Source organism: Stylophora pistillata, chromosome 4 (assembly GCF_964205215.1).
Source record: "Stylophora pistillata chromosome 4, jaStyPist1.2, whole genome shotgun sequence".
Taxonomy (NCBI): Eukaryota; Metazoa; Cnidaria; class Anthozoa; order Scleractinia; family Pocilloporidae; genus Stylophora; species Stylophora pistillata.
The window spans coordinates 17,187,935-17,202,727 of NC_142522.1; the positions used below are offsets into that span (position 1 = coordinate 17,187,935).

General features: G+C 38.8%; 2 protein-coding genes across 7 annotated transcripts in view; one reads left to right on the top strand and one right to left on the bottom strand.

The window, feature by feature from the left end:
* The window catches only part of LOC111325061 (uncharacterized), a 43,238-nt gene extending 39,233 nt beyond the window's left edge, over positions 1–4,005 (top strand). For 2 of the 5 annotated variants that reach the window (XM_088757018.1, XM_088757020.1), the window contains 9 exons: positions 35–117; positions 409–574; positions 925–1,008; positions 1,355–1,385; positions 1,695–1,764; positions 1,884–1,961; positions 2,419–2,490; positions 3,258–3,315; positions 3,823–4,005. In XM_088757018.1, coding sequence (XP_088613144.1) covers positions 35–117; positions 409–574; positions 925–1,008; positions 1,355–1,385; positions 1,695–1,764; positions 1,884–1,961; positions 2,419–2,490; positions 3,258–3,312 — 639 coding nt within the window. In that variant the 3' untranslated portion in view covers positions 3,313–3,315; positions 3,823–4,005. Of the gene's footprint in view, positions 1–34; positions 118–289; positions 575–924; positions 1,009–1,354; positions 1,386–1,694; positions 1,765–1,883; positions 1,962–2,418; positions 2,491–3,257; positions 3,316–3,822 lie in introns of those variants that run through there. The other 3 variants (XM_088757019.1, XM_088757021.1, XM_088757022.1) reach the window with 3 other exon arrangements.
* Positions 3,821–14,574, bottom strand: LOC111325583 (synaptotagmin-C). 2 transcript variants are annotated; one of them, XM_088757027.1, is made up of 5 exons: positions 14,350–14,574; positions 13,994–14,166; positions 13,192–13,880; positions 5,559–5,694; positions 3,821–5,298 (listed from the first exon to the last, which is right to left on the bottom strand). In XM_088757027.1, exons 2-5 carry the CDS (start codon positions 14,001–14,003, stop codon positions 4,994–4,996), a joined length of 1,140 nt encoding a protein of 379 aa, XP_088613153.1. In that variant the 5' UTR covers positions 14,004–14,166; positions 14,350–14,574; the 3' UTR covers positions 3,821–4,993. The 2 variants fall into 2 exon arrangements, with proteins under 2 accessions (XP_088613153.1, XP_022785155.2); XM_022929420.2 differs by lacking the exon at positions 14,350–14,574 and having other exon boundaries at positions 13,192–13,493; positions 13,695–13,880; positions 13,994–14,278.
* Positions 14,575–14,793: the final 219 nt, after the last annotated feature.

The following is a 14,793-nucleotide window of genomic DNA, read 5'->3' on the forward strand; positions in this document are numbered from 1 at the left end:
CTTCAGGTTAATGTTTTGATTTATTTTACTGTAGAGAAGTAACACAGTAGAGACGTCAACAGGGCGGGCCAAGAGCCATCAGTTAACCAGAAGAAGATCTGATGGCGACATTAAAAAGTAAGTGCAGTCACGGTGTGGTCACTTTCGTTGTAGATTGCAACGTTTCGACTTTTTGTCAGTCTTGTGGTCAGAAATAGAGTTTATAAAGTTAGCTTGTAGGTCAGGCTTACGTCTGTTATCGATATGACCCGCGGGCCAGGGAATGCTTGATTTCTTTTTTTTTTTGAAGCTCTCCAAATCCATGTCAGGCACAGAGGAAACTTGAGCTGTCTATTGCTAACTATTGTTGAGTGGTGTACAGCAGACTGTTCAGCAGACTGTTCAGTATCATGTTTTCTTGCGTCATAGAAGTTGTAGTCCATGCTGCCTCTCAGCAGAAAGTTGTCACACGGATTGTATGGACGTTAAAATGGTTGCAGCCAAAGACTACTATCTAAGCAAACGACTAGAGGATCTTACAGCCGATAGGGATTCAGCACTGCAAAACTTTCAAGACCTGCTTCATGGCATGCAGGTAGCAGAAGTTGTTTATCATTGGAGTTCAAGGAGCTACCTCACACTTGTGTATCAAGTGAATTGTGTCTCATTTGTCATCGTTAACCATCCTCGTTTATTTCATTTGTAATGTTTTCTCACCTCTATAAAGTTCAAACTCAGGGAGAAACTCAAAATGGCTGAATGCTTTTAAAAGTATATGATAAAACAATATTTGGATTCGGTTTTCGCATGATAGGAACCATCAAACCTCGTGTCTGTGTTATCTGCCTCTGCCTTTTGCTTTGGCAGACAGCTCATACCTCGAGTTTGATAATTTATGATTAAAATTATATGATCCGAACAAAAAAACTTGTACATTATTTTTAGCATCTGAGAGAAGCCTATGAAGAAGAGATAGCACGACAGATGCAGCAAGACAGAATCAAGTTTGAAAAAGAAAATATTTTTCAGGTTTCGGTAGTTTTTTTATTTGATTCATCCAATTTCAATTTGATTCATTATATTAAGTGGATTGCTGCGTCAAGATTAACACCTTTCTATCGAACTATGCTGTTGCGAGCTCATTTGTTCTTATCCGCCTGCTTTTGTGTTTTTTGTTTTGTTTTTGTTTTTGTTTTTTTTATTAAGTTAAAGTTATTTTTGCCCAATGCGGTCAATCGTCTGATCTTTTTTCTCGTAAGATTCATTCATTACGTTGATGTTTCATTGATTCCATCGCAAATCTATCAATGGCGAGAATGTCTTGATAAATTAGAACCATTACTCATCCTGATCCCCCTCCCCCCCCTCCCTTTAGGTGCACAGTGAAGATGATGATCAGTTGTTTGGTAAGTTGAATGCTTCCGAAGTTGAAGACATCTACAAAACCAAGTATTTTAATATTTATGGAGTTGCTTGGGCGTTATGGGCGGTTTGCTGGTGTAACTTAAAGGGCATGTGATTTGAGTATAAAAAGACGGCAAATAAAAAGCTAGCCCAGTATCAATCCTAAGCGCCTTGTTGCTTCTTACATCTCGGCTAAATAAGTTTGCTCAGTGTAAAACTTTGTTTCTACCTTTGTAGGCGTTTCACTGAACTAAACATACGAATAATCCTATTTTCAAGGATGAACTTTACCTTTCTCTTTCCGTTGTTAGGTACAAACTCCAAACTTGAAATGGAAGTCAAGCAGTTAACAGCTCAAAAAGTTGCCTTGGAAGTCAAAAGGTACTTTTTTTCCTTTCTAATAAACTGTTGTGTTCATCTGTTTTTTGACCTTATATGTTTATTTCAAATGTTAAAATTATTCTCAGTGTAAGTCATGGCCTTACCAAATGTCTTTGCAGTAAACATTTGGAATGTGAACGGGACGAACTGCGAAACCAGGTGGAAGAACTCTGCAGAATGAAAACAGCAGCTGAGGAGTAAGTCTGTGTTTGCAACTACTTTGTGGGAAATGATACAAATTGCAGCGGATCATTTATTGCTATGATAAAAATTCCATCTTACAAGTAGCCAGTACAGATTCAGGAATGTAGAATATCTAGTTCTTGTAGAAAAGCACGATAAGTGGTTTGCCAGGCTTTACATGAACATGTAGCCATCTGCATGCTTCTGATTGTCATTAATCTGTACTATCCAACTAGTCGAGTCAATTACTCGCATTTGTGAGGTTCTGTGTTTGCGTTGATGTTCATTGGGATGCAAACTCGGTATCAAAGAATTTCGTCCCGTTTATCTATCCTGATCAGCCCTGACGAGTAAAAGTAATTAACCTGCCTGCACCTCACGTCTGGTAGGTTCCGTTGTGCTACAACAAGAAGCAACCGCACGGCACAAAATTCAATGGGTAATTTATAAAACTTGTATTTCTGTGTTTAGAAAAGCCGTACAGGTTGATTTGATTTTGAGTCTTAGGAAGCGCGAGAACAAAACGACATCAGAGCGGAAAAGGTAAGTTTTCTGAAAAAGATAACTAACTTAACATGTGCACTCAATTAAGTCAGTTAGGACAACTTGCCAACGCTCTAACCTCTTTGTCAAAACTCACCTTGTTCGGCTTCAATTCTTGGTAAATTCAGTTGGTCGAGGGTTCCAGCCCTAGATCAGATTTTTACTTGGGGTCTTTAAGTAACTGCCTCGAGGGAAGAAGCGAGTGAACCCGGGGACGAGGTTGTCTCTTGCCATTCTACTATTATGGTCTTCAGGGGGCATCAAAGAACGTATGCACATCATAACGAGTAGGCCCCGCAGCATTTTCAGTCTAGTCTTTGTTTGTTTGTTTGTTTGTTTGTTTGTACTGTCGTGATTGATAGGTTACGTTGAAACACAAGTATAAAATTGAACTACAACATATCCATCCTTTAGCCGAATATCACTGTTCTGCCGGAACAGTCTGGTTAATGTTCAGCGGCGCGTCTTTTCTCGATGCTTTCGTAATCCGGAAGAGTGAAACGAAGGATTTCGGGCATGTTTATTTAAAACTGGATCATTAAATAGTACAATTCAACAACTTTGATTATTTTTGTTTAGTATGGAATATTGGCCAATTTATCGTGACCAAACACTTATACATCTTAATTCCGTTTTCCATATTTTTCCAAAATAGAATGAGCAAGATTATGGTTATCGACAGTTGGTCTTTTTTGATTTGAGATAATTACAGTAAGACTTATTTATCTCGTGTTTGTGGAATGATTGCCTAACAATTGCCCTTTCAGGAGTAAGAGTTTTGGTTTCATGTCACCATGCACCATGCAAGAGAAGCCCAATTGATAGGTTGGTGTTTACTGTAATTTGAACTACATCGCCCATTATCTTTATTATACTCATTTCAGGTGTACTGCTTCCTGGAATATTAGTTATAATAATAATATACGTTAAGTGCTCCCCCTGACAGGAGGCAGACCAGTGGGCTATTTACAGAGCGCAGCCAAAGAGTTGATCTAGGGCCAATCGAGAACAAATCCAGTGAGTGGCAGGGTGGAGGACTTGAACCCGGGCCACCGGATTTCAAGTCCAGCATCCTAACCACTCGGCCACGCCGCCTCCTACTTAAGAAATGTGGTGAAACACTGAAGTTATCCTTTGATCAAGTTTTCAGTTTCAGTTTCAGTTTCAGTTTCCAGCATTAAGCCTAAGTCTTTTTCTCCTTTTTTTTATCCTTATGGCTGGAAAACGAATGTGTTAAAATCAGCTTTTTTTCTCACAGAGAATCGCTCTTTTCTTCCAGCCTCTTTCAAGAATAAAGTACGCTTAATGTCATATCGCTTTTCGTTTTGCCAGGTTGGACTATGAGGGCACAAGCTGTGTGAATCCCAGCCCCATCACGCTTGGATAGGATCACATCTGTTACATCCTGTCATGAATGTTAATTTATTGTTTTTCATGCGAAACTGTAAATACAATCCTCGTTGATAAACAGTTATGATAATTGGTAAATAATATATTAAACTATATCTATTTAAATTTGCTGTTATATACTTTTGTTTTTTCTTCGATCTTGCCATTTCTTTAGTGGTTCCCAGTAAACGTTGCATGCGGTAAGCATAATGTACCGCTGAAATAGTTATACAGTAAAAACCCGCGTGTAAGAACCTAGCTTTTTTCATGTCTGGCAAAATAGGTTCTTATGTTTTGAGGTATTTACCAACAACTTAGACAAAACAGGTTCTTAATAGGTTCTTAGCCTCAATATTTCAGATGTGAGGACATGCCAGACTTAATTTTCTATACTATACTGTACAATTCACTGTGTACTGAACAATGTACTTAATTATACAATTTAGAAGTTTATACCCAGGAGTACATTTTTTTGAACTTGCTTTAATACATGACTGGGAGCCATAAATACAGTGGGGAAACTGTATTGTGACATGAATAAAGGCTGATAGTTTCCAAAGAAACTGCTTGTGGCTGCGTCGGTGGGAGTAACGAAATAACTTGGATATATCAACAAAGTTGAAGTGGTAAATTGGCCACCGTAACGATTACAAAAGCTGACGTTTCGAGCGTTAGCCCTTCGTCGGAGCGAAGGGCTAACGCTCGAAACGTCAGCTTTTGTAATCGTTACGGTGGCCAATTTACCACTTCAACCTTGTTGATATATCCATTGTATTGTGACATGTTTTATGGAAGTGACATGTTTTATGGAAGTAACAAATTTATAGAAAGCATTTATTTTTATAATTAGACATATTTTGCTACAATATTGTTTCATTATCCAGAATGACTCTTCGTATAAGAACCTTTCAGGTTTTGCTGGGTAAACAGGTTCTTATATTTTTGGGTATTAAAATCCAAAATTTCTGCCAAAAAGGTTCTTAATTACTAGAGTCTTAAACGCGGATTTTTACTGTATTACCAGAAAACCTTACAAACCTCACAGACATGTAGAGTTCATGTATTGACAACTTTTTGGAGATCGAAGAATTTTTGCTGTTTTAGATGCATGATATCACGACAGAAAGTGTGTCATTGCCACCTCTCTTCCTGAATGCCGTTTTCTCATTACCTCGTCCCAGTGCTCTTTACCAGTTCCCTCACACAGAGGTCCAATTGTCATTTCACCGATGATCTCGTCCGTAGTCAGTAGATCATGGTTCAAAACTCGGATGTTGAGAGTGTATTTATCTATGGTATCGCCTTCGACATCAAATAGGAAACCTTGGTTCCATACCGCATTTACTCCGTGTGTCTTCTTAGTTTGTCTGGTTTCCAAAACTGTACCATCTGCCTCCAAGATTACACACACATACGGTGCTAAAAGGAGGAGCAAAATTTGAATGGTTCCCGTGAGTTTCTCGTTTCAATGTTAAAACGGTCACTTTATATTTGTATAAGCCTTGTGACATCAGATTGCGAACTCGCTAAATATGAAAAAGCCGGGTCGCAACCCTAAGTAAATGGTGGGATTTATCTGTTGCAGGTAGCAACGAATACATTTTTTTTCTTCCTCTTCTTAACCTCTTTTAATCATAATTTTTTAACATTCTTGCTCAACCAAGAAGCAGCACACTCACCAGCATTCAAGAACTTGCTGGTTCTGATCAGATTTGTGGCTTTCAAAATGATGAGGTTGAGTCTTTGTCGTTTTGCCTCGTAGCGGAGTGAGATATGTATTTCACCTCTGCTAAAACTTAAAGAGCGTCCTCTGGACTGCAATCAAATGAGATTTAAGGTAATGTAAACATGTTAGAAATTTAATAAATTTTTAGCTCAGAGCACCTGTCTTAAAAGCTGGAAATGCCTTTGTTTTCCCGGAAACTGGGCCGATAGGCTGATGAGCTAGTTTGCCTTTTGGGTCAGTTATGCGTTGCCTTTAAGTGGTTCTTAATTAACCCTCAACTTTAACACTATAGTACTAAAATGTACAACTTCATTCCTCTGATATCGTGAAAAAGTTTCTGGTCATTACTCTTTTAGGGCTCGTTATCCCAATTTTTGCCTTGGTTTTTTTTCTGTTCTCTATATCTTGTACTACTCGAGCTACCTTTCCTTCCGCTAGATTTTCTGACTTTTTCTTAGGAAGCAACACGGTTTTAAGACATTGATAATTAAGACTTTGATGAATTACAGTATATTAGCCATCGTACCCCAAATCTTCCACCGGTTGATCATTTTAGTTTGATAAAAACTTTCCAAAATTGACTGAGTTCGTTATTCATAGCGGACTCACCAAACCTTACAGTAGAATAAAGGAAACACTTTGGACGGGCTGAATAAAATATAACAGATTTGCCCTTTTTAATTGAATTCAGTTGTCTTCTGAATTTGGTAGGTGTCCCGCAGGCTCTAGTTCAGACCATCGCCAGCCAGAATAGGTTATCATGTAGGGGTGGAAGTTGACAATGCTTACAGCTCACTCACATTGTAGTGTTTCTTGATGGACCTTGGATTACACTCACGGAACTGGTTCTAAACGATGTCAAAATTTCCTGATTTCGTTAAAAGTTATTGATACTTTTATGATTACTCTCTTTTATGATTATTTTTGTTTCTGGCGCCAAAAATCTAACTCTTGGATGGAGCCTTACCTCTTTATCTCAGTAAATACTTTTTACTCGGGCTTCCGAAGGAAACGCCCGAGGTATAAATTCGGCTATGTTTTTTTTTTCGTTCAGTCACAAAACGCAGTTATCCTACAGCGTATGCGCAAAATGTACGCGTATGCGTAGAACAAACCCCAGAGCGTGGGGTTCATTAAAGCAATGAACCCAGAGCGTAGGGTTCAAGAAAGCAATGGCCACCTTCGTGGACAATTCCTTGCGTTATGTACCCGAAAGAAATTCGATCACTATTACGCCCAATGTATATACAAAGTCACACACTGTTCGCGGTAGAACCGCACTAATACTTGTGGAGCGCTTTGGGAACAGGTCGTTCCGCGAACTTTACGAGAGATCAATTTACGAGCGATCCTTTACGAGCGAGTGAACCTTTTATCGACAAATATCAAGCGAAACCTGCGATATCAAACGAGTTATGTCATATTATGTTTACATGTAAACACAACTGTGTATTTAGACGTGATCGAGAACACAGAAGCTACTCTGAAACGTCTCAGAAGAAAGGGAAGAAAACTGAAGGAATTTGTTTATGAGTGTATTCGTCCAAGCATACCGAAGTCCTCTTGGTTACGTCGTTATGAAGGTTAGAGGAGTTACAAAGAATATTTGTAAGCTTAATACGAAGAGGGTAACATTAAATAAAGTTACAAAACATGATAAGAAGTATTTGTTGAATTGTTCAGTGAGGGTGTATCAGAGGATAATGAAATTGGTCTATAATGAAAGTATAGAGAAAGGTGGTATTTAACAATGTTTTCTTGTGATAGACCATTGTGTCATTATAAGAGTCAGACACACGCATCAAACTATTGTAAATTTCAACTGAGTTCAGATGTTGAGAAAATTCTGGTCCTATTCTAATGTACATTGACCCTAGCAAAACAATAATGGCACCATATAGCCAAGCTAATGAATTGATATTTGGACAAAGTTCAGGACAACAATGTGTTGCAATGAGTTTATGCTCTTTGATTTACAATAACAAACAAAGAATCAATTCTGCTAACGATTTCATGTCAATGAGTATTGGAAATCAGTTGTATTCATGTTTGTCTCGGTTAACCAGAGAATTATTTTTAATGCAGACAGAATTACCCACACTTTTAAATGTGTTAGAGACTGATTATGAACTTCAATACAGTGAGAGCTACACCGGTACTATTCATCAAGAAGCTAAAATAGAAGGATATCAGTACTGTACCTCCTTTGATAGAGCCATTCAATCACTTGTATCTGAAAATTGCAACAATTTTGTATATGCCTGTGCAACCAGAAAGTTCAATATGAGTTTTGCTGTGGCTGTTTATTCACTCTGCCACCCCATAATAAAATCATGGAGTTATTGGAATTCAAACCCCTTATCTAATTTTATTCAGTGTGGCAAAAGAATATAAGAAAATTCATCTTTAAACAAGTATTTACTGTAAGATGATTTGCCAAAACCTGTTGACGTTTGTGGAACTGAAATAAGTTTAGATTCTAAAAGAGATTGCAGTGAAGGAATATTGTCTGATTCAGTTGACAGCAAATCAATTCTCGAAAATCTTGTAGGAAATAATAGTGAATGCACAAGGTTTTTCATGCATTTTTCAGTTTTTTGTATGACGTATTTTTAAACCACAAAAAGGTCAAAATATGTGTATTCCTTCTAGGTATTTAATGAAAGTCAAATGCCTCTAATTTAATATACTAAATCTGTAGATATCACTGCTTCTCTTGTTGTAGCCTTCAGCAATGTTCAATATTCAGAGATTTTCCTACTAAAAACAATATGAATTATTGAACAGCAATATTGCTTTGATGTACTGATTTCTGACAACTCCCCGCGGGTGAACATTTGGCAACAAACTATGACTCGGTACCTATAATAGATAAAAAGTTCCCTTCTCCTTGCAGTTAAAGGCAAATATATTACCTACTCAGAGTTTGTTAAAGTCTTGAAAGTCCTTGAAGATGCTTGAATTTAAAAATAAAAAATTAAATGCCTTGACAGTACTTGAATGTGAGGACTAGGGGTTGATTTTTGCAGTGCTTTTTCTTTAGCGATCTTCAAGTTGAAAATTACTGTACTTACATTGAAAAGCTGAGAAATAATATTAAATAGTTTTAAAATTGCTTATGCAAACCTTCCCAAAATTGGTCCTTCAATTTTCTAACACTTGCCCTACAAAGTCATTGCTTTTAAAAGCACACACAACCCACAATTCCACTATTCACTCCGACGAAGGGCTAACGCTCGAAACATCAGCTTTTGTAATCATTACGGTGGCCAATTTACCATTTCAGCTTTGTTGATAAATCCAAATTATTACATTGAAAAGTCCTACAGATGCCAAAGGTTGAAATTCAAAGAATCTACTATATGGTAATATTATTTTGATTGTTGTCTGGTACCATAACGTGCATTACACTCCAGCAGACAACAAAAAACAAAACAATAGCATGCTATGCATGCAGGAGTTATTTTTTTGGATATGTGGGTTGAAATGGGACACTAAGTAACTGATGCTAGTGTCTGAATAATTGTTGGCAATAATAAACTGCATTGACACCGCACTTCCTGCAGTTCCCTCCACAGCCCTAATTTGAACTCGTCACGTAACGCTCTGTCTTCGACGTTGCGTGATGAGACCAAACAACAACCTGCTCGTAGGCTATAATAATGCATATTGCCGCCTCTTTGTGAAAGACAAAACCGCAATTATTATTCTGACCATAAAGGGCCACAATCAGTAATTCCGTTTGATATTTACTGTGTAGAAAGATGCACAATAGGCGTTATGTAGCACTTTTTTATTTGGCGTAAAGCAATGTGGTGGACATAGCCTGGGAACGAGGGTGAGTTTTGGCATCGAGTGGGCCGATAACCAAGCTTGTTACAGTTTAAACTTATCTTTCAAGCAAACTTAAATATATTTATTCAAAGCACAAACCTAATAGTGTAAATCACTTCTATTGTTATCGTACTGATCAAAACAAGAACCCTTGTCGTATGTAACCTTTGACGATTGGATCTATTAATAGATTAATATAGCGGACGAAAGAACTTTTCTTTTCTGACAAAAAAAAAACTTCTGGAAGTCACTGCCAGATACCTTAAATTTCAATCAGTCAAAAAACTTGCGGTCAATTCAAGGATATATTGTTCTGGGGCAAAAAAAACTTCAGAGGTTTGTTATTAGATGTAAGCAGAATAAATCCTTAGAAGCAAAGTCATCGCGTTCAAATGCAAATTGTTATTGAGCGACCCAGCATTTCCTCTAGCAATTTTAGTATTTCCAAATTGTCATGGATGACATCAACTTGTTCCAAAGTCTTAATCTCCACAACTCTCCATGTTAACAAATAATAAAAAGCACTAGACAGCGATTTTGCTAAAACAGCAACGCCTTCAATTCGAACCAATTGAATTCAATCCGCTGAACCGCAGATCCGGCCAGAATATAGGCTCCGTGGAGCCTCTTGTTCAGTAACAGATAGTCGCCTCAAAATATTCTTCCATACAATTTTGCAGTGGAAAGCTCTATTTTATCTCCAACAGCCTCTGGACAAAGATGTTTTCCAGTCTCCGTTCTTCGAACAAGTGAAAATAGACTAAACGAAGAAAAAAGGATCATTTTTCAAAGCATAACAATGTGGGCTTCTTATCTGGACTTTGCCCTGTGCGTGAGAAATACGTGATAAAATGCAGGTTGTTTAAGAGGGAGTCGACACGCAATGGGGTAAAGTCCAAGGCAGCTAAAAACGAATTTCATTGGTAGAAAACGTCTAAGCACGTGCGAGTTGCGTGGAAAATTGACGACTGTATCATTATGCTCTTTATGAAATATTTTTCGGTGAGGCGGAATTATATCATAAATTTACGTTGTTTGCCGGAAATGGCACTTAATCTGAGAAAGTGTAGTCCATACTGGCGATTAAAAAGTAAACACGCAATTGCAGCGGGAAAGTATCGTTTAAACAATATTTAATTTCCTGAGAACTTTTAGAAGCAAAGAAACGGATATTTGACATGGCAGTCGACGCAGAAAGTAACTATATAACTTGATGGTCTTTTCAACCTTCACAAAGAAAGCAGCCACAGGGCAAAAAAACAAGATCATCAATCAAATATAATTTATGCAAATGCCTTGCGCAAGTTTTACCAGAGTCAGCAAAACTATCCCATCCAAAACAACACGCTCTGGTACTAAATTCGTGTTAGGCCTTTAGCTGACGGTGTCTGCGTTATAAGTGAGGGAGTGGTACACAAAGTATGCACGTTTAACTTACAATTTATAGAAAAAATTCCCTGACGACCTTTCTAATCCTGACAGATCATAGCGGATAAAGTCCTCACGAAGTACAGCCATTACACTGGGCAGATGACCTTGTAGATGTCCTTCTTACCTTGTTCTTTAAGCGAAATTAAAAAGGAATTCATGTATAACCATGAAATATCCCTCAGTCGAGAAAACGAAATAAATTAAGCGCAGGACTACGTTAACACTTGGCAAACTTCACCTTTTCTTTAATTATTCTTCGAAATTAATTTTCGACATCGGGACCGCGGGAGCAATCCATTCATAACAGTCAATAGCGGCCGAGTATTCTGAAGTTACTCCCATCAACATCTCAAGCAATATTTGATTCAAAATTTTTCTCGTGTTCCACTCAGGCCCTGTTTACAAGCAGGTAGGGTAACCCTAGTGCTAGGGTTACCCTGGCAGGAGGGTTACCCTAACGCTCCCACATTTCTTCTTTTTTTCATCGACGTGTTTACAAGGCAGCTAGGGTTACCCTAGCACTAGGGTAACCCTAGCGCTGAGGGTTAACCCTAGCGCTGAGGGGTAACCCTGAGCGCTAGGGTTACCCTAGCTGCACTAGGGTAACCCTAACCTAGGGTTACCCTAGTTGCACTAGGGTAACCCTAGCTGAGCGCTGGGGTAACCCTAGCTGCCTTGTAAACGCTCTGGTGGGGATAACTCGCCTACCCGGGACAACTTTTTACTTGTTTCCAGACCCTTTGAACATTAATAACAATGCGTGCGGTTACCAAGCATAAGTAAGTTGTCCCGGGTGGTAGGGTAACCCTACCTGTGAAATTTTGCTTGCAAACCCGGGCTGTCTTTGACCCGCCTACGAGGGTAACCCTAGCCCAAGGGTTACCCTCCTTGCTTGTAAACAGGGCCTCAGTCTCCTTTAGAACGAAGGATAACCATAGTCGTACATTGATCTCAACTCCGCCGCTTTCCCAACACGACTTATACGTTTCCTTAATTCGCGAACCGCTCTCCACGAGTCACGCGTTGATTCGCTGAAATTTGAAGACCTGTCAAACCACAAATTAGCAAGAACGCTCTGATTGGTGCGACATCAAAAATACTACAATCTGATTGGTTTGTGATACACCAAAAAACTGTGCCAATCACATTGCTTTGAGATACACCAAAAAAAAGATGCGCCAATCAGATTGCTTAGAGATACACCAAACTGCGCTGATCAGATTACACTTCACCAAATTACACCAATCTACACTTAGTCTTCGTAGTTTCCCTTGCAGCCCTTTCCGGCGTCGTCACGCAAGCGAAAACTCCCCCACCAACGTCGCTTGCGTGACGACGCGGGAAAGGGCTGCAAGGGAGACTAATCTATACGCTAACATACAGTTATTATTTAAAAAAAAAAATAACTCAAAAACATAAGTAGACTTATTCGTGACCAGCAATTACGAAATCGCGTGACGACAATAACAATGGCATTATGGCAGTCCCCTATGAAGATAACTTCAGATGTGCCATATTGAAAGCCCGAGTTCACGCAGCTATGCGTCCAGTTTAAAAGGTGAAAAGATAAGCTTGTCCTCAATTGGAATAGAAAACCTCTTTTTCCAAATAGCTCAAACATTCCGAATTCTACAAAGGTCAACAAGAAGTATACTTCGTCTAATGAAGAGGTTTTGAATTACCGTCAAGAACAGTGTAGTTTGTGAATGCTCATGGACACCAACCGATAATACTAAATAGTGACACCGAGAGGACAACTGAGAGGTGTCCAATGATCCAGTGTTACCAAGTTAGAATCGATAGCCGCAAGTTAATGTTCCTAGATAGTTGCGTGATTACGACTCCAGATTAATGGTGACAACAATGCAAGATATAAATGAGACGATTTACCCTTAATTCTCCCCACGCGCAACTCATGCAACTCAACTTGTTTTCTACAGAGGCAGACTCATGATGGCTATTATACGGAATTTCCTTCTGTCAGAAAGTGTTGTGGAGTTCACTGGGTTGTCTGTTTCGCTTTTTCCTTCACAGCTGAAACATGGCATTCAGCTTCCGCGCGAGATGAAACTAAGAACCTGAACTTCTGCGCTGTGCATATTTGAAATTCGTTAAGTACTTCAAAACATCTTTCAACACCAAAAACGCAACATTGAAATTAATAAGGAAGTGCAAGTTAAGAATGTCAAACGGCATTGTCATCGTAATTATTTAATAATGCCGTCTAATTATAGTCCTCTGCAATTTACCGTCTTTCATTTGCACGTTATACTATAAGGGTAACTGAAACAGGGTCATAACCCGGTCTAAGCTTATCTTACCTGAGATTTGGGTAACAATTTCCTCCATATTATCGTTGGCTCACTAGGGTGAAATTTCTCCAAATTAAATCGCACATCCGTGTAGCCGATCATTTTCCCCCTGCTAAACTTATCATATCCATACAGACCAAGGCGAAGGGTTAATTCCATAAGGTCGTTCTCTGAGTAACCAATAAACTCGAATGTTTCGTTAAATATTGGTTCTGCTGTGCTGTGTTTGATTTCTGTTCGATAGATGTTGGAGTCGTCTGGCAGAAGTTGGAATCGCACTTGTGTTGGCGGGTGCTTTCCATACCATCGTACTGGAACATTTAATGCACACATGATATTAATGAATAAGCGGGATTTATGGAAATTGTAATAAAGAGAAAACTGCAATTGACACGGTTTATTCTCTAATTTTTGAGCAGAAATCATGTCACACTCGCATGGACTGTAAAACGTTGACACTTTTCGGCAAGATGGACACGGAGAGACATTTCCTTTGTTTTTCTCCTCATCACCTAATTCTACGCTGTCGTGTGCTGATGACAGAATAGGTTCCAACTCCTGGATTTCTCGTGTGTGACTGTTGTTCTTCATTTTTGCGAGTTTTCTGCTTCTACAGCGAAACGCAAAGGTGCAGACTACTATTGCGATACTGGCAGAGAATATTCCACCGGCCACGGCCAGGATCACAAGAATAGAAGCTAAAAGAGCGAAAAAAAAAATAATTAGCATAACACAGTCAATGTCAGACGTATACTTTGATCCCTTCATACAATTAACATGTAACTTCGTTTAGGAATCCTAGCATACTCACACATTGCCATTTTCGAGGGATCTCTCAAAATTGTGAAGAGACTTCAAAGGACGAATACGTTCGCAGTTCCGTGTTTATTTCACCATATTATCGATATTTTGAAGAGTAGAGTGTTCTGCCAGCGTGTAAATTCGCGTTTCCTTCACCCTTTTTCATTGGCTACTACTAGGGAACTGAAACAATAGAAATAAACTTGATTCGGGTCATGGAACTTCAGCTTTAAAAACATTCCTGATTGCTGAAAGGGGTGTAACACAACCTCTGTTCAGATCACGTACTTCTTGTAACTTTTTTCATATGCGTTTGAGTGATCTGTTGTGTTGCATGTCATTTAATTCAGTCTCTGGGAAATTTACCTGAGGTCATTGAGTTGAAACAGCACATTCAAATAATAATAGCAATATCAATTTGTATAGCGCATTTCCATGCAACGTTCTAATGCGCTTTACAACCCTGTGCGGAGAACATTTTCCAGACTGCCAGCGGCAGTGCTCAATTAACAAAGAAGAAATTTTACAGATGCCCCCTCCCCCAAATTCCTAATAAACAGGCCAGACCACCTCACAGTAATCTCGTGAAGTGGGTTCTTTAACGTCCGCTGCCTAACCAAATTAACTGACAGATGCTGGAGACTTCAAAGGCTCTGACATTTTCCGGTAAATTAAAAACATTCAGTAAATGTAAGTTACTTAATTTTAACTTCCCTCAAAATGGTAGCCGTAATTGCACAAGTTAAATTATCTACTCCGAGATTCCTTGAGTCGTGTCTGGTTAGGCGACCCGAATTAGCCGGGACAACC

Coding starts and splice junctions, on each gene's coding strand:
- LOC111325583 (XM_088757027.1), bottom strand. Junction 5,695..13,191: donor AATTGTTACCCAAATCTCAG/GTAAGATAAGCT, acceptor ATTTGATTGCAG/TCCAGAGGACGCTCTTTAAG. Junction 5,299..5,558: donor CAGCAAGTTCTTGAATGCTG/GTGAGTGTGCTG, acceptor TCCTCCTTTTAG/CACCGTATGTGTGTGTAATC.